Below are 20,770 nucleotides of genomic sequence, written 5' to 3' on the forward strand. Positions count from 1 at the left end.
GAGCTTTGAGATTTTCAATTAGTGGTTGGACCTGAAAAAGAAAATCAAATCTTTTAAGACTTCTCTCTTTTCTTGTTAAAGGTTAAGGAAGGATACTACCTAGCAGAAGATCTTGGGAATTAACCTTAAATCACTAACTCTAATCTTGATGCCATTTTAAATACTTTCTGCTCCATTCCCTCATCTGAATTCAGGTTCAATCTACACCAGTCTGAGGCTATTACCCAAGCCCATTCCTTTTCATGTGTGTAAATACAGCTGGCCAAACAGCTTCCATTCCTTAAGGGTCCAGTTGAGCTTGCCTTCACCCAGATAATCTGTGGACTTGCTGGATCTGGAAAATCTCTGTAGCTAATGGGCTGAAGAAAAGGGAGGAGGGGTGAAGAGATGCTTGCAGATAGAACGGGTTCTAAGGCAGAAACCTTTCCAGATAAAATTACAACACCAAACACCCTCCTCATCTTTCCTCTCTTGTGGGCCAACCTTTCCAGGCTCATCCAATTTACTCAAGCGGAAACTACAGGAGATTTCTCTGTGAAATAAGGTTCCTTCCTGTGTATTCCTGTACTTCCAACTTCTTATTGATTGCAAATCTCAGAGTATAAATATTTAATAAGTAGACATCGAGGGGATGGAGAGGGACAGAGGGAGAGAGAGATTCACAGCACTTGAAAACGTTTGTTGAAAAACTTCCTTTCCAACTTACCACCTTACCCCCCACCCCACCCCACCCCCCAAAAAAAAACTTTAAGAAGGGCTGCAAGAACTGAGGGTGTAGCTGCAAAGAAAGACCTTAATCCTAAGAGGCTGTCTTTCTCCGGGCCACTGTGCCCACAATCCTGTCAACACTCCTCTGCTCCTGACCACTTTCCACCCTACCTCATCTCCCAGCTCAAAGCCTCTTCTGTCCAAAGTCTTGCAGCAAGTTTGAGGAGTGTGTTTCTAAGCCGTGCGCACATTCTTCATAAAGCAGACAAACATTTGCAAGCAAGCAAATGCCTGAAGCCTTTTTTCCCTACTCAGTCCTTTCCTGGAAGGAGAAGCAAGCAGCATCAGCCCTCACTCCACTTCTCAGCTGCCCACTTTTTGGTTCCCACTGGCATACTATCTATCTCCAGCCTCCATGTCTTATAAGTAAGGCCTCCTCAAAACGCCGAAAGCGAAGAAGGGAAACCACAAGCACCTTGGCATGCCTATGCTTGGTGATTCCCCCACCCTGGGACCACCGGCAGAGCAGCCACAATCAAGGAGGTGGGCTGACCCTTGGAAGGGGACTGGGGCGGGATGCTCAGGACAGAAGTAAGTGCCTCCTAGATGAGCAAGAGGGAGAGCGCGTCCCTGAAAAGCTAGCTCACCCGCTAGTCCAGACAGGATGCGCGACAGGAGGGAGAGCAGTCCCGTGCGTTCCAGTCCTACCTTCCCCGACTCCCCAGGCTCCATGGCCCGCCTCCGGCGGCCGTGCAGACCCCCTCCCTAAAGGCCTGTTCCGACTCCACCGCTGCCCACTCGGGTCTTGAGCTCCCGGAGGGGAGCGGGACACGTGGCAGCAAACTTAATCACTCCCACAGCAGGAGGCAGTAGCGCTGTTGCTGGCTCAGGTGGTGGTGAGCTGGACTTGGGTCTTACTAGCTCAGCATTTTACAGCTGCCGCTTCACGGGGCAGAGAGGCTCACGGGAAATGTAGTCCAGCCTGGAGAGTCCTGATTGGACCACTCCTCTTGCTTAGGTCAACTCCGGCAGACTCACACACAGGTCAACAAGGCTGATCAAGAAGGGGTAATACTTTTTCATACATTTCTTTGTTTCGTAAAAACAATAGCCCAAGCTTGCCTCAAACTCCTGATTTTCCTGCTTAGCCTCTTGAACGCTGTTGATTATAGGTTGGACCATCATGCTGGGTTTACTCGTGTGTGTGTGTGTGTGTGTGTGTGTGTGTGTGTGTGTGTGTGTCTATGTGTGTTACATATCTGTTCAGGTGCCTCCCTTTGTCATTCTACACACTCTATACCTTGGATTTTGAGACACGGTCTCTCACTGAACCTGGAGCTGACTTTTTGGAAAGACTGGCTGGCCAACAAGCTCCCAAGACCTCACCATCTCTATACCACCAGAACTGGGGTGATAGGTGAGCACTGCCCACCTATGCGGGTGTTGGGAATATAAAAAGATATGAGACACAAAGACTTGTATAAAATAATTTTATGCATAATAGAAAAAGCAGCAGCAACAGGAATGTCTATCAGCTGGTAAATAGATAGGCAAAACATAAGGAAAATCCATCAACTGGCAAATGGTAGGCATTTTGCAGATAATCCACGTCCATGAAGGGCAATTCTGTAGGAGCAAGTTAGTGTTTGCCTGGTGTTAGAAGCAGGAGAAGTTGATGGTCAGTGCCCAGGAAACAACAGAAACGTTCTATGAATGGAGGTGATGTTCACACAACTTAATTTACTTCCTACTAAAGTGTTAAAGTTAAAATGCATGGATTTCAGTCTGATGTGGCACTTCACACCAGTAATCCCAGCACTCAGGAGGCAGCGGAGGTGGATTTCCGTTGAGTGTAAGGCCATCCTGGTCTATACCGTGAGGATCAGGCCAGCCAGGGCTACAGGGAAACCATGTTTTAAAAATTGCGTGCACACACACACAGACACACACACAGAGACAACAAGTTAGTTTCTTACCATATAAATCACAGTTCAATAATACTGTTGTCAAGAGGAGGGTAGCCTGAATGCCCCAGAAGTCTGTATTGTGATGGGATCACATGGGGTTGAAGGATATGACCGGGGACACTCACGCCTAATACAGGAGCTCTTCAGGCTCTAGATTCATCCCTTTCCTACGACAGCTGAGGAGACTGGGGCAGTGATGGGGGCGACTTATTCAAGCCACAGCGAGTGCCATGATGAATGCATAGTGGGCCCACCAGAGCTGCTGCTCAGGTCCAGGCTGAACTCTCCCTCCAACTGGGACCAGGAAAAGAGAGCACACAAGAGTTTCTCAGCATTAGTTGCCAGCATGCCTTTATTTGGAATATGCTAACACCAGACCATGGTTCACAGGTCAGAGATGGGTAAGTGGGCGCCGAAGGAAGCAGGGAGTGCCACAGAGTGTTGCAGGAGAGACAACAGTGGATGCATCCAACAGAGCATGTCAGTGCTTTGAGAAATCACCACCTGCGGACAGAATTTTCAGGAGGGCTGAGAGGCAGCATGGTCAAATGAGACAAGCTGGGGCAGGCAGGTGAAAGACGAGGGAGAGCTGCCTGAAGGAAGTGCAGGGCGAAGCCAGCTCCTCTAAGCCTTCCACCTAATTTGGGTTGTTGTCCTTCCTCTGCGTCTTCCCCACACATGGAGTATGTAACTTAACCTGCCCGGAACTTCAGATGCTCGCCCTTGCAGAGTCCTCCCTGCAAGCCTGTGTAGATGTCAGGCCCATTTAAGGGATGGCATCATGGGTACTGACCCGAGCGGAAGACTGAGATTTGAACCAGGTACAACTTACTGCAAACACCCAAGCCTAAGTATAATTGGGAAGGAGAATGATGAGAGCGGAAAGGATCAGAGCAGATTGGTAAAACCCAAGAAAGAATGGATCCCTGTGCTGTGCATGTTCCTAAGGATTCCTGCCCACCAGGAGCCCTGCCCTCTCCTCCCCAGGTAGACCCACCCTGGCAGGCACTACACTGGCAGCTGTGAATCACTGGCAACACCGCTGGCTCTGTGTGGCCGTCTGGGCAATGGAGATGCAGGATCCGCACGGGGCTGTCGGGATCCAGACGGTAGCTGCAGCAGTCACACTGGCTCTGCAGGTAGGGTTCCTGGGCGAGAGAGGCTGGCTGAGTGGGGAGGGAGCCAAACGGAGTTCTGGGAGTTCTCCCCACCAACCCCCAGCCTTTCCTTTCCAGGGAAAGGGCCAAAATCCAATCGTCCTAGAGGAAAAGGCCAAAATCTGAACATTCAGGGAATGGATGCATTAGGGTAAGGATGTGGCTTGCACCCTAAGGGGTCTAGATGGAAATGGGCTAGTCCTACATGAACGGCTAACAAACCCTAAGTACACAGTTGGGATCCTAAGCACACTGGGTGGTCCTTCCAGAGCAGACCCTCCTGCCGCACCCAACGGTGACTTGATTTTTCTTATAATCTTTGTATGGCTTATAACTCCTTCACACATTCATATGGCATCGAGGTCAAAGACAGCAAAGGTTGTCATCTCCCAACCATTCCTATTCTCTTTCTGTACTCCATTTTAAAAGTTCCAAGTGTGTTTGGGGAAGCATCCCCAGGAGGGCAGGAGCACTTGAGCCAGCAGCAGCACAGCACAGGATTGCGCAGCAGCATCTTTGGGACCCGCCGAGGAAGCACCCCTGTCTTCCAGCACTAGCTAACCCAGCCTGGTGAAAGCAGAAGGGAATGGACTCAAGAGGAGATGTGAGGTGCTGGATCTGGGTCTCCATTCAAAGGGAATGCCATGGTACAACTTTCCACGTTGAAAGCTAAGGAAGTCAGGGGGTGACGCAGGGTCCAAGGAGAGCAAGCAGAGAGAACTTGAGTCTAGGCTTGCTCAGGTCTAGACATTACAGGAAAAGCCCAGGAGGGCTTGTATGTAAAAGGCTAACTCTGGGTACCTTCCTGCTGCAAACATGATGGATCTAGCCTCAGCCACTTTCTATCCCCAAGCCTTTCTTCGTGGGCATCTCCACTTACTGGCTTAGAGGGACACAGGTGTCTGAGAGCCATACTCCGGGGATGTGTGTATACTGCCACCTTGGAGAAGGGCTCTGACGCCCCATAGCCCCGGTTCTGTCAGCTCAGTGAGAATGGGTTGTGTTCCTCGTGCTCTCTGAGTTTTGCCCAGGTCCTCAGCTGGCGTCAAACCCCCAGGGACACTGGCTGACCTGCCCCGTGGACCTTTAAGGCAGTTCCCATCCCCCCATCCACCCCTGCTCACCTCAGTCATGACGTTGGTGCTGGACCTGCAGTATCCACTGCAGTAGCTCACTTCTACCTGATCCAGGTGGCAGGGACCCTTGGTGAGGTTTCTGAGCTCTGTGAGGTACCTGCAGGAGGCTGGCTCCTCCTCTGGGGTTGAGGGGGTAGCACCAAGACAGAGGGTGAGGCTATGACTAGGGGAGACCCTAAGTAAGGACATGGTAGGGAAGAGCCTGGGATGAGGGAACCCCTGCGATCCCCACACAGGCAAGCCTGGGAAGGTGGGAACATAGCAAGCTGGGCGTGAGGCTGTGAGGCAGAAGTGCAGGCCAGGAAAAGGCATTACACAGGTGCCCGAACTCTCCATACCCCGAGGGTCCTGTTGACAAATGGGACAACAGCTCTCCGGCTCCTGCGCCATCACTTCGCCCTACAGAGAGCCATCCAGGATTCACACAGGAGGACATGCTATCATCCCATACTGCCTGCCCAGAGACCCCAACTCCAGCCGTGGAAAGAAGGCAGTAGGGGGCTGCCAAGAAGGCTACAGGGACACAGAGTACCTGAGCACAGGTGAGGCCTGGGCAGTGTCGAGTGCAGACACTCCTCCCACGAAGGCAGCGGCAGCTCTCACAGGCCTCCTGCCATTCAGATCCAGGCTGCAGGAGGGGGAAAGCTCTACTTGGTCTCTCTGGATTTTCTTTTCTTTCTTTCTTTTTTTAAAGATTTATTTATTCATTCGATGTATATAAGTACTCTGACTGCATGTGCACCTGCATGCCAGAAGAGGGCATCAGATCCCAATAGAGATGGTGTGAGCCTCCATGTGGTTGCTAGGAATTGAACTCAGGACCTCTGGAAGAGCAGACAGTGCTCTTAACCACTGCTCTGTCTCTCCAGCCCTTCTTTTCTTTTTTTAAGAGTAAACTCGTGTGTGTGTGTGTGTGTGTGTGTGTGTGTGTGTGTGTGTGTGTGTGTATGTGTGTGTGTGTGTGTGTGTGTGTGTGCGTGCGCGCGCGCGCGCGCGCACATGTGGAGGCCAGAGAAGGGCATCGGATCCCCTGGTGGCTGTGGGAACTAAACTCAGATCCCCTGTCAGAGCAATACCTGCCCTTAATCTTTGAGCTGTCTCTCACCCCATCTCAGCATCCCACCCCCAGATTTTCATGATAGCACCTCAGTTCTAAATCCAGCCCGGGAGTTCCAGCCACAGAAATGGCCTAGATGTAGAGTCTAGCTGGGAGAGCTCAATACAAAATACCAGGGGTTTTCAACCTAGGGCCAGTTGGGTCCTGAGAGGACAGGGTCCCCAGCCACTGTGAGACTGGGAGTAGGGAGCCAAAGGAGGTACAGCTCTAGGTCAGTAGGTAGGGAGTCCTTGAACAAGAAAGGGGCTGGAGTCTCACCAAGTGGAGACTCCCATGGTGCCAGCATTCACAGCGGTCTTCGGGAACGCAGAGACCTGTCTGGCTGCGGAAGTGCCCCCGCTGACACACACAGCCTGGAGCCTGTTTGGTGCAGTTTCTCCAAGCCAGTGTCATGTTCGTTTCCGGGCATGTCTGCTCGCAAGGCCCCAGCTCCCCAGGGGCAACATGCTGCCATATTTCCCCAGGAGGGCACTCTGCAGGAAGACCATCCACTTGTGGCCTCTGCCAGCTCTGGATCCCGCCCAGATGGCCCGCCCCACGAGGCACTCCTCAGGTACTTCACTGTCCCCTTCCTATGCTGCCTCCTGGCTCCAGCAGCCATCTCCCTCTCATCATTCACCAAACACTGGGCCCAGACAGATCTCACCCTATAACCAATTCTGTCCACCTTACCTCTGTATTTCCAGTACCCTGGCACACCCTAAGGGCGTTTCCTGCTTGCCTTTACTTGTTCTGGTGGCACCCTCATTCAGCAGCTCGGCTCAGGGCTTTGGAACTTCCCAAGCCCGTGTCTGAATCCACAGATCCGTGGTAAAGGTGGACAACACCTAAAGGTCTGGGGTTCCTCAAGCCAGACTCCTCCTTTCCACCCACACCCCTGAACCTCAGCAGGAAGGCAGCACCCTTTTACTTCTGGGCCTTGCTCAATGCACACACATACAGTGCTGGTGAATACCACCATGGGCACTTAGGGATTGCAGTGTGGGGAGTTCTGGGCCTCAGGGCAGGGGCAGGGACAGCCACGTCTCACCCTGACAGTCGGTGACAGCACAAACGAAGGCTCCACCTTCACAGGTGCTAAGAAGACAGCAGCAACCCATCAGAGGCCCCGTGGCCCTCCGCCCCATCCCATTCTCAACACCCCTGCCCTCCGCCCAGGCTCCGGCCCTACCAGTGTGTGCAGTTCCCGGTGAGCACAGTTCCTGGGGGCAGCTCCCGGGCCTGCTCTTCCAAGGGTAGGGTGAGGTGCCAGGGCAGGGAAAGCTGGGTGCAGGGGCAGGCAGCAGGGGGAATGCATGCGCCATTGTGGAGCAGCTGAGGCAGATATGTTGAGTTACTCTTGGATCCGGCCTCATGACTCCCCAGTTGCCGCTCTGTCCCGCCCCCAGAAAATAGAACCCACTGGTCAGACTCACCTGTCCCCCAGGGCAGCCACAGCCAAGCTGGCAGGGTTCCCGCACACAGACAGTGCCAGGCTGCAAGTGGGAGCAGAGGCTCGGGCACAAAGTGGCGCAGGTACTGATCACCTGCCCGGGTGGGCACTCTGGGAAATGCACATATACAGTGAGAGGGGTACTTACAGGTTACAGGGGGCCTCTCCTACCCACTGCAGGGGCCAGCAGAGATGGAGGGCTGTGCGACCCCAGGACACTCACCAGGGCAGGCCTGCAGGTTACACTCTTGCCATTGCTGCACGTCCAGGACCTGGCATGGCACACCCTCGGGACGCTCCTCACAGTTTCTGTGGCGTACCATGGTGCCCCTGCCACAGACAGCTGAGCACTCGCTCCAGGCTGACCAAGGTCCCAGGACTGGACACTCAACGTATGGACACACCAGGGACCCATTTATGCATGTGCTGTGGACGAGATGTGCAGCCAAGGGCTTAGGCCCCAAGTCGTGACAAACAGCTTTCATTCTCCAGCAGCGCCCATGGCCTTGACCTGCCCCATGTCACCTGCCCAAAGCCCTTGTCCTGGTTTGGCAGCATGGCAGCATACCAGTTATGGCAGTCCAGCTGGACCACCTGTGTGGGGGCCAGCTCCCATGAGGCATTGGGGGGCAGGCCACAGCGGCACGAGGAGATAGGGACACAGCGTCCATCCTGCACCAGCTGACCAGGGGGACATCGGCAACCTGCGAGGGGCAAGCACGATTCAATGCTTTAAAGACTGGAAAGCAAAAGGGTGATTTACTGTTGAGGAGGAAAGGGGATGGGGGAAAGCAGGGAGAATGAAGAAAAGGAATGAGGAGAAAATGGTAAAAGTACATTATACACATGTATGAAAATGTGACCCTTTATCTTGTGCAATTAATACATGCTAATAAAAAGGTTATGAAATTCAGTGTCTGGGGCAAGGTTTAGCAATGGGTCCCTCCAGCAGCTAGACTAGGTCCAAAGCCTGATCTCAGGCTCTGGCCATGCATGGGAGATACCTCTGGGCTCTTCTATACAGCAGATTGTTTTAAGATAGGATCTTGCTGTATAACCTCAGCTGGCCTTGAACTCACACTGTATCCCAGGCTAGCCTCAAACTCATGGCAATCCTCATGCCTCGGGCTCTCAAATGCTGGGATTTGCAGATGTGTGCCACCACAGCAGCAGGTTCTGACGGAGCTGCTAGAAGGGACTTAGAGTGGTTACTGGAAGTGACCCAAGAACTTACTTTCTTGCCCTGTCATGATCAATAACATCTTCCCTACCCTAGCCCTGCCCATGCAGTGAAGAGGGCCTGGGCAACCAGATCCCCCAGGCCAGGCTGTGCTGCGGCCAGGTACCTGGGCTGCAGGGTCCCTGTAGACACTGAACACCATCCCAGAGGTCAGCACAACTGCGAGGGCATTGGTTGGCACAGTCCAGGGTAAACACGGCGTCCTGAGTCGCACAGCTTTCTCCTGAGGTCCGGAAGTAAAAGTCCATACCAGGGCACTCTTGACCATCCCACCCCAGCCCTCAGCAGAGCCTCTCTTGCCACCGGAGCAGAGGCAATAATTCCCATCAGGGCCCATTCCAATGTTCCAGTCTCTATACCCCTGGGATGCTGGGATACTGGTCACCTGGGCAAGACCCCACATTGCAGCTTTCTGTTTGAGCCCACGGTCCTCGGCACTCTCCTCCAGAGCTGTTTCTGGCCTCTCTCCAGCGCAGCTTGAATCCTCCACTGCAGGGCACTTGGCAGGGGCTCCAAGGTCCCCAGGGATCCCACTGGCATGTGTCTGGGGACAGAAAAATAAAAGCAGAAATCAATGACTCAGGCCCATTTACCTCAGGTCTTGTCTCCTCCTACCCTGGAAAAATACCCTGAAGCCTTTCTCATTCTTTTTTCTTTCTTTTCTCTTCTCTTTCTTTCTCTCTTTCTTTCTTCATTTTTTTCTATTATCTTTTTTCCTAACTGCTACCGCTACTAACATGCTCCACCATGTCTCAAATCCAGCAGGTCCCAGAGGCAAGCAGAAGTATTAGCAGTATTTGCCTCACTCCTAACAACTGGCATGAGCCTGTGGCTAGCCTCCTCTGGACAAACCCCTGCTTGCCAGCATGCCAGACCCATCCTGCCTGCTGGCCTGCAGTCCTTCTTTACCGTTGCAGGCTCCAGGGTCAAGGCAGAGGCGCTGCTGGCTGAGGGGCACAGTGCAAAGGGCAGGATCTCCAGCCCAGGGCCTCCCTGTCTCAGGGTCCAAGCAGAGGCGGTGCCTGTACTGCTCTGAAGCCAGCAGGGTGACTGAGGCTGAAGGGAGGCCTGCCGTGTTCAGAGGCCAGTACCCCTCCAGGGCAGTCCTGGAGGCCGGAGCCAGGGCACTTCCGGGCAGGCAGGGCCCACAAGGTGACCACTCTGACCATCCAGTCAAAGGCAGAAGACCTAGAAGGGCAATGGGTCTGTGCTGGTGATCTCAGGGACTTTTTAATTCAGAGAGCCCAGCGGGCGGGCAGGAAGAGCCATGACCAAAAGGAGCAGTAAATAGGAAAGACTAAGAAAGGTGTCAGCGTAGGGCAGGGCAGGGTACTAAATGTCTAGGACTGTCTTGGCTTTAGCAGTGCAAGCGCCAAGTCCTGCAGGCTCCCAGGCCTAGGCTAACAGGGACAGTTCAGGATTACCTTCACACCCTCTGCTGGAACACTGCAGCTCTCCACTCTGGCATTCACTGTGGGAGGGGAACATCAGGGTGGGTTTTGGGAAATAGGAATCTGCTGAGTATGTATGGCTCATCAGCCCGAGGGCTGGGTGCTCTGGTGCAAGCCGACAGAGCTATAAGGTTGGGCATCTTGGGTCACTTGTTCTCAGATTGGACTGGTCCAAATGGGCTCAGCTTGGCATCTGCTGAGTCAGGATGCCCTTGCCCACCCCACTTCTGGCCTTCTGCCCTCCTTCCCCTATTACTCACCATTCCTTACAGCCTAACTGCAGGCGGTCCCCAGGGGCCAGGGTCACCCTAGCTCCCTCTCCTGAGGTGAGCCAGCAGTTACACTGCTCTGGGGGGATGCAGCCCCCAGCCTGCTCCAGCAGGCCCTGCGCAGAGGGAAAAACCAGGACAGGCTAGAACCGTGCAAGGACCACTGTCTCCTACACGTCCTGCACCGTGCTGGCTTCTAGCAGGTGCACATGTGTGTTGCTCCCCTTCCCGAGTGTCGCACCTTAGGGCAGTAGCAGCCAGGCTGGCAAGGCGGCAGGTCCTGGCAAAGCCGACGGCTCAGATGTGTGGCGCAGAGCCCAGCACAGGGGGAGCCACAAGACTGGAACTCAAAGGGAGGTGGGCAGCTGTCCTCTGAGCGGAGAGGAAGGAAATGCTGGACACCTTCTCCCCATGAAACAAAGCACATACTACACGGTCCCAGTGACGCCTTTAAGAGGTCACTTGGTGATAGATAGTAGAAGACTGTCCTTCTGCTGCCTGTCAAGAAAGACCAGTGTTCCCCGCCCCCGCTCCCACCCCGCCTTCCTCCTGGTTCCAGCTCAGCTCATGTGCTCCCACGAAGGATTATGATGGTTGGGCCCCAAGATCTGGAAGCTGCATGGAGGAGGGACAGTGGAAATCAGAATTACAGTGGGTGTTCCAAGGACTGGCAGATAGGGCACAAAGGGACAAGATGAGGGACAGCTTCAAAAGAAGCTAGGCAAGATACTCTGCCTCTGAGGCAGCTACAAGAGGAAAAAACACAGTGGAGCCAGCAGCTGTCAGATGGGAAGTCGCAGTGAGGAGTACAGCTGGTGAGTGGGACAGAGCAAGCATGACTGCGTTCTCCGGGCAAGGGTCGGTGCAACCCCTCCGCATTGGTACTGTGGTCCGCATGAGGGTACCTGCAGCTCTTCCCGCTCAGCTCCTTGACCTCTCATTCCTGGACCTTACCGGAGCAGTTGCCAATGGCGCATGGCCGGAAGTGGCCATCCAGACGTGTGCAAGGGGCGCCCTCTCCAGGCCGGCCAGGTGCTGGCACCTGGTGCCGGTACCGCTGCTGTACTAGGACCTTACAGGAGCAGCGTGTCCAGCGGCTCCAGTCACTCCACATACAGTCCTCTAGAGATGGGAGGGGATGTAGGCTGGGACCTCCCTGTGCCCACACCCATCCCTGCCCTAGTGGGACCTCCCACATCGTCCCTGTGCCCACACCCATCCCTGCCCTAGCTCGAAAAGGAAAAGTGGAAGCCATGGGTTCCAAAAGACCTGACTGGGTGGATTCTCTCAAAACAGGCAAAGAGAGCCCACGACAAAGGGCTCTTTGTCAGATGTTGTGTGGTAGATATAGGGACATTTCAGAGAGATAACCTAGCATGGGCAAACACCCGTTCCCTGAATTTTCCAAGGAAGAAACGCAGGGGAACAACGCACCCTGGCATGGCCCTGGGTAGCAGGCCTGGGTGTCCAGGTGTGAGAATGTGCCATTACAGGTGGAGTCCTCTTTGGTCAGTAGACAGGGACAGGACCCAGAGCGGGCGGCCAGGCCTGTGCCACAGCTGCGGGAACAGGGTCCCCACGGTCCCCAGGAGCAGGTGTCCTGTGGCTGCAGGCACAGCTTCTGCCCACAATGCTGGGTCTGGGTGTCTGGGCCCTGGCAAGGGAGGCTCCCATGCTGAGGGGCTGACACCATGCAGGAGCGTGTGCGAACCTGGCTTCCACCTCCACAGGAGACAGAGCAGTGGGACCAGGCGGACCACAACGTCCAGCCTCCAGGCACTGCAGGAGGGAAGGGTGAGTTAGAGTAGTGAGTGGGGGGTGGTGAAGACCCAGAGGGTAGGTTGGGATCCTACTGGCACATAGGGGGGCATTGTGTTGGGGGGGCAGAGGACATAGAAGAGACAGTCTATAAGACAAGGTCAGTAAGGGGGTTCTGAGGTGGGGCACAGGATGGAAACCAAACCTGCACACTCAGTGTCTTTGCAGATCACTCCTTCTGGGGTGCAGGAACTAGAAAAGAGCCTGGATTCAGGGCCTTGCTGTCCAGTAGGACAGTGGGTCACCCTTTCCTGGACTGTGCTTACCATTGCTGGCACTCTCCCTGTAGCCAGGTGTCCCCCAGGGCACGAAGGCGGGCTTCATGTAGGCACAGGGGTGGACAGGGGTCCTCGGGGCAAGGTCGGGTCTGTGACTGCTCCTTCTGACACTCCAGGGCCCACGAGCCTGATGCGGAGGACCTGGGCAGGGTCAGGGACAAAGGATGGGGGACAGACAATCCATGGTCTACATAATCCTTCTGGCTTCAAGGGGGAAAGCCCAAGGTAAGCAGGAGGGTGGTTAAGAAAAGGCCTAGGTGACCAGCACAAACTGGGCCAGGACACAGGATGGAGCAAAAGCACTGATGAATGCAGGAAGCACCCAGGAACTGTGTCAGAGAGGACATGCAGAAGGCCCTTGTCACCCAGGCCCCTACCGAAAGCGACTCTGTTGCCCTTGAGCGCCACACGAGTGACTGCAGGGACTCCAGGCAGACCAGTGGCTCCAGGCACAGTGGGCAGGAGGTGGGCAGGGCTGAGCAGTGCAGGAGAGTTGCCCAGCCTGACAAGAACAGTTGTTGCAGGCGTCCTGGTGCTGGCTCCCTGGGGCCCAGCTGCGGCCCTGGGCATCTGTGCATTCACAGTGCCCAGCTGGCACACAGCCACCATCCTGCTCCAGAAGCCCTGTGGGGAGGCAGCAGATCGATGCTGGTATCTGGACCACACCTGCCGTTCCCACTGAGCTACCCAAGGTACCAGATGAATATCTAGCGTATACCTTCAGAGCAGCGACAGCCCAATTGGCATGCCTCGTCCTGACACATGACTCCCTCCTGCAGGTCTGAGCAGCTGCGTGGGCAGCGGTTGGCACAGTTCACCATCTCCATGCCTGCTGGGCACCCTTCCTCTGTGGGGTAGGGAGGAGCCCAGTGTCAAGAGCAGCTGGGTGCCCCAAGACCCCTGTGGTGGTTTAAACAGTTCTAGCCCCCAGAGACTCATGTGTTTAGACGCCTGGCCCATGGGGAGTGGCACTATTAGGAAGTGCGGCCTTGTTGGAGGACATGTGTCCCCGTGGGGATGGGCTTTGAGGTCTTCTATGCTCAAGCTTCACCCAGTGTGGAATCCAGTCTCCTGCTGCCTTCAGATCTAAATGTAGAACTTGGGGCTCCTCCAGCACCATCCCTTCCCACGTGCCCCACTATGATGATAATGGATTAAACCTCTAAAATTGTTGGCCAGTCCCAATTAAATGTTTTCCTTTATAAGTGTTGCCTTTGTCATGGTGTCTCTTCACAGCAATAAAACCCAAGCTAAGACAACTCCTCTCTCTTTCCTATCAGTGACTCCTAGAGGCTACAGGGTCCATCCTTTCCCCCATAGTGGTATGAACTGAAACATTAGGGGCTTGGCAAAATCCTGGGTTTAGATTAATCTAAGTGCACAGAGAGCTCCTCTCCCTTCCAGTAAGTTCTCAGAACCCAGCTGGTCATCCAGCACATGTTCTTGAAGCGAGGCTCAATTTGTACATCTCAGAAGCTAACATTCTCACCTAGTGGCGTGTGGCCCTGTCTGAAGTGTGAGGCAATGGATGAGTGCGGGAGCAACCAGCACCCTCGGGGATTGGGAGCACTGAAAAGAAGGGCTGAAGCTAAGAGGAAGGGGGAAGGTTTCAACCACAGTCTCTGCTTCAGTACAGTGCGCTATGCACAGCCTTGGCTTCACAGTGCAGGCTCTCAGAAACTTTGTCCGGACGAGCAGTTAAGAGGGCAGACAGGCTGGGAAGCTGTCCTAGGGATGAGCTTGGTAGGGGGCAGATCTTTGTATCTCATCCTCAGCCACAAAGAATTCAGATACACACAGAATGTCCCTACTGGGTCCCCAGATCCAGTCATTCCTTCCCTTAACATCTGTGTGTTCCTGAGAAGCCCTCCAAGTAGCAGCCTGCCTCCCCCTCCATCCCACGGGTAGAGTGGTAATGAAGTCAGAGGTGGGTGGAGAGAGTGTTGCATAATTAAGCTCGGCAGACAGGAAGTGGCTGTCACCACTGCAGTACCGCAAGGCATGGGATTGCAGGACCGGATGTGGTGCCTCTCCCCGACACAGGATGCTCCCCCGTTCTTGGGTGGTGGACTTGAGCAGCTTCTGCTTCTCAGGGATCGGCCCCCTCCACAGCTGCGATCACACCAGGACCAGGGGCTCCAGCGGGACCAGCCCCCAGGCACTGTTGAAAAGAGAATAACTCCATCAGGGTTTGGCTCAGGCAGAGGGCCCATGTAGCCCATGAGCCAGGAGATGACTGTGGCATGATCAGGAAGGCTTAATTCAAGACATCAGAGCTTCTGGGAAGAGCCTGAAGCGTGCAATTTTTTGTCACCTGGACAAGCACGCAGGTTGCAGAAGCGGCGCTCCTGGTATGCGGTCAGGATGTCAGGGCACCAGTGTCCACCAGGCCCAGGGGGATGATAGGCACGTAGGCGACGCTGCTGACCCACCCCACAGCTGCGGGAGCAAGGCTCCCATGGGGCCCAGGATGTCCAGGAACAGTTCCCCGACACACAGCCAGGGCCAGGGCACAGGGGCAGCGCTGTAGGATGAAAAGGATTTGGAGCCAGCAGAACCTGCCCTAGGCTCTCCTTCCTGAACCCCACAGAGAGTGCTCTGTGCCCACACATACATCAGGATAAAGGAGAATCTGGCAGAGCTCAGAGCAGCTGCTGGGGCTGCTAAAGTGAACAGGAGGCCTAGAGTCAGGCAGAGATATGAGGTGAGATTAGGTTGTTCTAAGGGGATGGGATGTTGAGCTTACGTGTGGGTTTGGACAAATTGGTTGAAGGCTGTGATTGTTAGGTCCCTACCTGCTGCAGGGCGTGGCTGGTATACCCTGCCCTCCTCCTAGGGGCAGGGCTTTTCCAAGCACAGACACCCTTCACTGTATAATCCACTTTGTTTCCTCCTGCCCTTGTTCGCCCTTGCCCCTCCCTCTTTCTCTCCGTTCTTCCTCTCTCCCACCTCCCTCTGTCTCTGCTTTCTCCCTCTCTCTCTGTGTCTCTGTTTCCTCTTTTCCCCTCTTTGTCTGTGTGTGGGCTTCTTCCCCCTCTCCCTTCCCCTTCCCCTCCAGAGCTGCTCCTAATAAATCTACATTTATACAATCTAGCTTCATCTTGCCATTAGCTCATTCCGTTTTAATCAATCAGTGATTAGGCCCCAAGGTTGAGCTTCAGGGTCATACCTGTACATGAAGGGAGGTTGCAGGGGCGCTCTTGTGAGGACTCCCCCACTGTACAGTTGGCCAAGCAGAGACGTGTGCGGCTGCGCCATGCAGGGTGAGCAGGGTCTGTGCAGCTGTGGGAACAGGGAGACCATGGCCACCATGGGCCCCAGCCACCTGTGGGAAGTTGGAGTAGAAGGCAGAGTGGGTGTACTTTCCAATGAGCCAAGGCTCTCCAGCCCTCCAGGGTGTAGGGATGGGGAGGGAGGAGGCCCAGGGCTTGCTCTTCCCAGAGAAAGGCCATACTGGAGAGGTTCAGGAGACTCAAGCTACCTGCAAGGCCTGTCACTGGTTCCGGTTCCACCGTGGACCCTGAAGTCCCTGTATAAAAGGAGACGGGGCTCAGAAGTGTTTTGGGGCCTGCAATGCACCCTACCCGCAGCATACACACAGGGGAGGGCATCTGCTAAGGTCTCTGGTAAGTGCTGGTTGGAGACCCAAACAAGTCTAGAGCTATTGCATAAGAGGAAAGAAAATCCAGAGATCCCAGACACAGGGGAGGACAAAGGCAGGCTGAGCCATGCCTGGCCAGGGAGGTGTCTGCCTAGCTCCTTCCTGCTTCCCTTACCAGGGCAATCCGGGCTGAAGCAGTGTTCCAGGTCCTGGAGGGGCCCATGGCAACCCAGTCCACCAGGAACAAGTATGGGATGGAGACACTGGCGGGTTCGGGAGCGGGTACCCAGCCCACCACAGGAGCGGGAACACAGGCTCCACATGCCCCAGGGACCGAAACTGCCACGGAGCCTGGAGCATTCCTCCACAGAACAGGACAGCTTCCCGTGAGCACAGGAGCTGGGGAAAACACAAGCATGAGGGGTAGAGTGACCAAGGAGGTGCAGCCAGGCAAGAGGACAGAGCCAGGGTTTCCTACCCTCACCCTCTAATCCCTCCTTTAGCTCCTCCCCCTACATTCTAGCCCACTCCCCACCTTAGGGGTTCCCTTACCAGTTGCCACAGACTGTTTGGAACTTCTGGCCTGGGTGCAGCTCATCTCCAGGTCTAAGGGTCTGGCCCTCATCTCCCAGAAGAATTGGATTGACCCCAGGGGCAGTGCTTGCCACCCCCAGCTCCTGCAGCAGCAAGACTGTCAACACACAGGGGCACTCCTGGACGGGTGAAGAGAAGGAGACAGTGACATTCTCCCAGGAAGCTTCCTCCGGGGTACCTGTGTACCTCGAGACTTGGGGAAAAGGAGGGGATGGGAGGTGGCAGAAGGGAGGCCCTCGGCCTCAGGAGGCATTTCCCAGTACACATAGGACTGAGGGCCTGTAGGCTGTGAGGCCGGCCTGAAAGTCAGCCATCTTCCCGTACAGAACAGCTGGAGGGACACAGAAGCTCCAAGAGGACAAAGAGCGCCCTGCCAGGAATCACAGGAGTCCTCCTGACCTTGGAGCAACCCTTCCTCCCTCAGGTTCATTACCATCATTCTCTTAGTGGAGGAAGCAGGGCCAGGAAGCATCTCAGGTTCTGGCCAGCAGAGGCCACCAGGATTAGGGATGGAATCCCGGAGAATGTATGTATATGTTGGGCTCAGCAGAGCAGAGGGAGCACCTGCCTGCCATCTGTCCCATAGCTGAAGATGCCTGCCATCTGTCCCCACAGCTGGAGGCGGGGATCTGGGACTAGGTAGGGTAATGGTGTGGGGGTCCTTTCCTCACAACAGCATGGCAGGGAAGAGAGAGGTCATGAAGATCCACAGTCCCCCACAAAGAGGGCAAGGTTGCTGGTCCAGGTGCCATGGGCAGCTAGGGAAGCCCAGTAGGGAACTGCCCTTCACTCCCAGGAAGAGTGAATGCCATAGCCAGAGAGGCACAGGGCAGCGTGTGATCATGGTGGGCTCAAAACTCTTCTAGATGGCCTTGATCTGGCCTTGATTTGGGAGATCAGCTGGTAAGGAATGCAAGCCCAGGTGCTGGCCCTAGCCAGCGCGTGACCCCTGGGAAACTAGGGGCACCCTGGGAAGCTGCCTCACTTCCACCTCCCTTTCTGGGCCCCTGCTCCGACACCCTGTATCAGCAGCAAAGCCCTCTCAGGTTTGAGTGCTAGTTAAGATCCCAGATTCCTTAGGGGAAATTAATTGCCAGATGTCAGGAACAGAGGAGGGCACAGCCCTGGGCTCCTGGCCAGCTGAGTTCTCACCTGGACACAGGCCAAGCGATGCTGAAAGGTGCCCTCGGGACAGTGACATCCCTCCTCACAGCTGTCTGAGAAGCAGGCCACCTGCCCCGTGATGTGAGCACAAGAGAAGGGGCACCCCTCGCCAGGCTGGCATTCACGGTACAGTCGGCCCAGTGGGCAGCCTGTCTCTGAGACAACCCTGGAATAAGTACCCTGTTTGATCCCCTCACTGCCTACCTCTGTGCCCACCATTTCTATGGCCTGAAAGTCATTGTACCCACCCCCTTGGCAGCTTTCCCCCAACTCTGCCCCATGATCTGGCTGTTTCCTCTTTTGTTTGATCATAACTAACAAGAGGAAAATATGTCTGGGACAGAAAGAGAGGATTCTACAGGCACTCAGAGTCAGAGTCAGGCACCTGCTAGGACTCGAGGCTACAGGATTGGGGAGAGGCTGGCGGGGCTCACCTCTGCAGACCTGGGTGTGGCAAGTTCGGCTCTGTCTGGCCAGGCCGGGGCAGGGAGGTTGCGCACAGTACCTGGAACGTAGCTGCTCTCCTCCCCCACAGGAGACGCTGCATTTCTCCCAGGGCCCCCAGGAGCTCCACATCCCAGGACCAGGGCAGCTAGGCACCTCCTGGCACTGCAGGACGCCTGCCACACAGGTGCTGAGGCCAAGAAAAGAGGCTTCTGTGACAGGGCCCGGACCGTGTCCCTGAGGGCACCATTGTCCGGCTCCACAGCTCACTCCCCGACCCGCTTACCAGTTGTCACAGGGCCCAGTCACCACCTGTCCGGGCTCCAGGCTCTCCCAGGAGCTGAGTGTGGACCCTACTGACCGGCTCTGGTTCTCAGGGATCCCTGAAGGCCACAGGAGTAAGGGTGGAGACCCTCTTCAGCACAGTGGCCTCACCCTGCCCCTCATCCTACACTCCTGCACTCTAGAACTCCTTCCAACATTACCCACGTCAGGGAGGCGCTACTGACCCATGGCTCTTGGCTGGAAGTGACAGTGACAATCAGCTGGGAGCACACACAGCCCATCCTGGGAGAGCTGGCCTGAGGGACACCCACAGCCAGACTGACAGCCCGCCGAGCCTGGCTGGCATGTGGTGCCAAGGGACAGGTCCTGGCAGGAGTGAGGACAAGGCTGCCCACAAGGTAAGAGTTCCTGTCCCCCTCCACAGTCTAGAAAGAAAATGAGAGAGTTAGCGGTAAGGAGCTATCCCAGGAGGTGCGACCCTCTGACCTGACACCTCACCCAGAACCATGGGCAGGTAGCTTGAGGCTACCCTTTGAACAGTCCTATATATAAACATGAGATAGCCAGAGCCAGCATTCCTCTAGACCCTTACCCCACCCCAAAGCCTTCACCTGTGCACAGGGCGGAACTGTTCCGACAAGGGCGACTCTGCTGGTGGCCCCCAGGACAAGGCCTGCCTCCGTCAGAGGGGGGAGGATGGCTGCATGCCCGGCTCCGGTGGGACTGCCCCAGGCACGCGTCACAGGGAGACCACGGTCCCCAAGGGCTCCAGGCTCCATCCACTGCACCAAGGAGACAGAACCGTCTGTCCTGGGAGAGCCAGGAGGCCCTAGGCCATCAGGGTCAGAACACGTGGGGGGGGGGAAGCACAGGCCTCATGAGAGCGCCACACCTGGGCACACAGTGGAGTTAGGGCAGGCCTCCGTTTGGTGCTGCACTCCTGTTCCCCCTGCCTCCTCGGGGCATGGGGCACCCCCGTGCTGGGGAGCAGGGCAGACGCAGGCCCTGGCGCGGGTTCTTGTCTGGCCCCTGCAGGGCCGGGAGCATGCTGTCCACTCTGACCACAGGCACCAGCCTCCAGGCACTGCGGATCGTAGGGCAGGCGTTGGATGTAGTCGATACAATCCCGAGACCAGCCTCCTTACGCCCCCTCCTCCTCCCCACCCTGCAAGCTAGCACACACCTTGGCAGGGCAGGTCTGTGCAGTTGAGCTTCCCCTCCATGCAGGTGCTGGGCCAGGGCAGAGCCAGGGGGAAAGAGGACAGGTCAGAATGGCCACCACAAACTCATCTGGCTGCCGCGCCCTTCCTCTCCAGCTTTGCACCTTCATGGTGTAGTCTATGCCCTTCCTGTTATCTTATGCTTCAGAAGCCCACCTGTCCCATCAGCTGGCCTGGGATAGCACAGCAGGTGTGCGGAACTGGGTAATGACAGTAACCTGCGGGCGAGTGGGGGCGGGCAGCCGGGACAAACACCCTATCTGTTGCTTGTGCAGCTCAGCTTCTTCCTAGGAATAAATACTCAGTCTTCAGCGGACGCAGGGAGCTGGCTGCCTGTTTCCCCTATTAGACAGGTGTCAGAAGGTCTGCTCTGCATCATCTTGTGTACAACTGGCTGGGCCCCCAGGGCTTAGATGCACAGACAGCAGGCAAGCCCCTCTTGTCAGCGAGCTCCCTCGTGTCCCAGGAATAACACATCAGGGCCTCTCACCAGTGGTTACAGCCATCAGGCTTCATCAGCTGAGTGCCTGGATGGTGGCGCTGCCCCGTCAGCAGGTCTAAGCAGCTGCAGTGACTGGGCTGCACACAGATGGTCCCATCAGCACTCAGTACCTTGCCTGGGGGACAGTAGCAGCCCGGCTGGCAATGCCACACACAGTGCTGGTGGGCAGGGAGAGCAAGAAGGGGTTTTAGTCGGCAGAAAACGGGGCCTGAGGTGAGGAGTTAGGAAGAGGGCCAGACCAAGTTGGAAAGGCGGTGGGTGGGCCTGATGGCTAACCTTGATTGCTGACTTAATTTTACAATCTCCATGGAAACAAAATACACACCCTAAATGTGAGTGGCAGCATTCCAAGGGTTGGGGTCCTGGACTGAGTAAGAGGGGAGAGCC

At 55.6% G+C, this 20,770-nt stretch overlaps 1 protein-coding gene across 1 annotated transcript in view; it reads right to left on the bottom strand.

Moving 5' to 3' along the window:
- Window positions 1-3,018: 3,018 nt before the first annotated feature.
- LOC129675535 (SCO-spondin) overlaps window positions 3,019-20,770 on the bottom strand; it is a 52,630-nt gene continuing 34,878 nt past the window's right edge. The window contains exons 67-103 of the mRNA XM_055605517.1: window positions 20,372-20,541; window positions 19,845-19,891; window positions 19,554-19,745; window positions 19,273-19,443; window positions 18,886-19,086; window positions 18,663-18,759; window positions 18,367-18,566; window positions 17,921-18,081; window positions 16,727-16,887; window positions 16,350-16,573; window positions 16,055-16,102; window positions 15,743-15,898; window positions 14,888-15,097; window positions 14,567-14,734; window positions 13,292-13,420; window positions 12,951-13,197; window positions 12,562-12,714; window positions 12,441-12,487; window positions 11,912-12,256; window positions 11,432-11,599; window positions 10,719-10,849; window positions 10,469-10,593; window positions 10,182-10,228; window positions 9,667-9,945; window positions 9,143-9,301; window positions 8,864-8,980; window positions 8,086-8,221; window positions 7,741-7,943; window positions 7,501-7,628; window positions 7,257-7,399; window positions 7,116-7,162; window positions 6,344-6,558; window positions 5,501-5,596; window positions 5,298-5,367; window positions 4,957-5,087; window positions 3,673-3,823; window positions 3,019-3,179 (exon numbers count right to left, since the gene is read on the bottom strand). Coding sequence (XP_055461492.1) covers window positions 3,157-3,179; window positions 3,673-3,823; window positions 4,957-5,087; window positions 5,298-5,367; window positions 5,501-5,596; window positions 6,344-6,558; window positions 7,116-7,162; window positions 7,257-7,399; window positions 7,501-7,628; window positions 7,741-7,943; window positions 8,086-8,221; window positions 8,864-8,980; window positions 9,143-9,301; window positions 9,667-9,945; window positions 10,182-10,228; window positions 10,469-10,593; window positions 10,719-10,849; window positions 11,432-11,599; window positions 11,912-12,256; window positions 12,441-12,487; window positions 12,562-12,714; window positions 12,951-13,197; window positions 13,292-13,420; window positions 14,567-14,734; window positions 14,888-15,097; window positions 15,743-15,898; window positions 16,055-16,102; window positions 16,350-16,573; window positions 16,727-16,887; window positions 17,921-18,081; window positions 18,367-18,566; window positions 18,663-18,759; window positions 18,886-19,086; window positions 19,273-19,443; window positions 19,554-19,745; window positions 19,845-19,891; window positions 20,372-20,541 — 5,496 coding nt within the window. The 3' untranslated portion in view covers window positions 3,019-3,156. The remainder of the gene's footprint in view (window positions 3,180-3,672; window positions 3,824-4,956; window positions 5,088-5,297; window positions 5,368-5,500; window positions 5,597-6,343; window positions 6,559-7,115; window positions 7,163-7,256; window positions 7,400-7,500; window positions 7,629-7,740; window positions 7,944-8,085; window positions 8,222-8,863; window positions 8,981-9,142; window positions 9,302-9,666; window positions 9,946-10,181; window positions 10,229-10,468; window positions 10,594-10,718; window positions 10,850-11,431; window positions 11,600-11,911; window positions 12,257-12,440; window positions 12,488-12,561; window positions 12,715-12,950; window positions 13,198-13,291; window positions 13,421-14,566; window positions 14,735-14,887; window positions 15,098-15,742; window positions 15,899-16,054; window positions 16,103-16,349; window positions 16,574-16,726; window positions 16,888-17,920; window positions 18,082-18,366; window positions 18,567-18,662; window positions 18,760-18,885; window positions 19,087-19,272; window positions 19,444-19,553; window positions 19,746-19,844; window positions 19,892-20,371; window positions 20,542-20,770) is intronic.

Source organism: Psammomys obesus, unplaced genomic scaffold (assembly GCF_907164565.1).
Source record: "Psammomys obesus unplaced genomic scaffold, mPsaObe1.curated_primary_1811, whole genome shotgun sequence".
NCBI classification, from domain to species: Eukaryota; Metazoa; Chordata; class Mammalia; order Rodentia; family Muridae; genus Psammomys; species Psammomys obesus.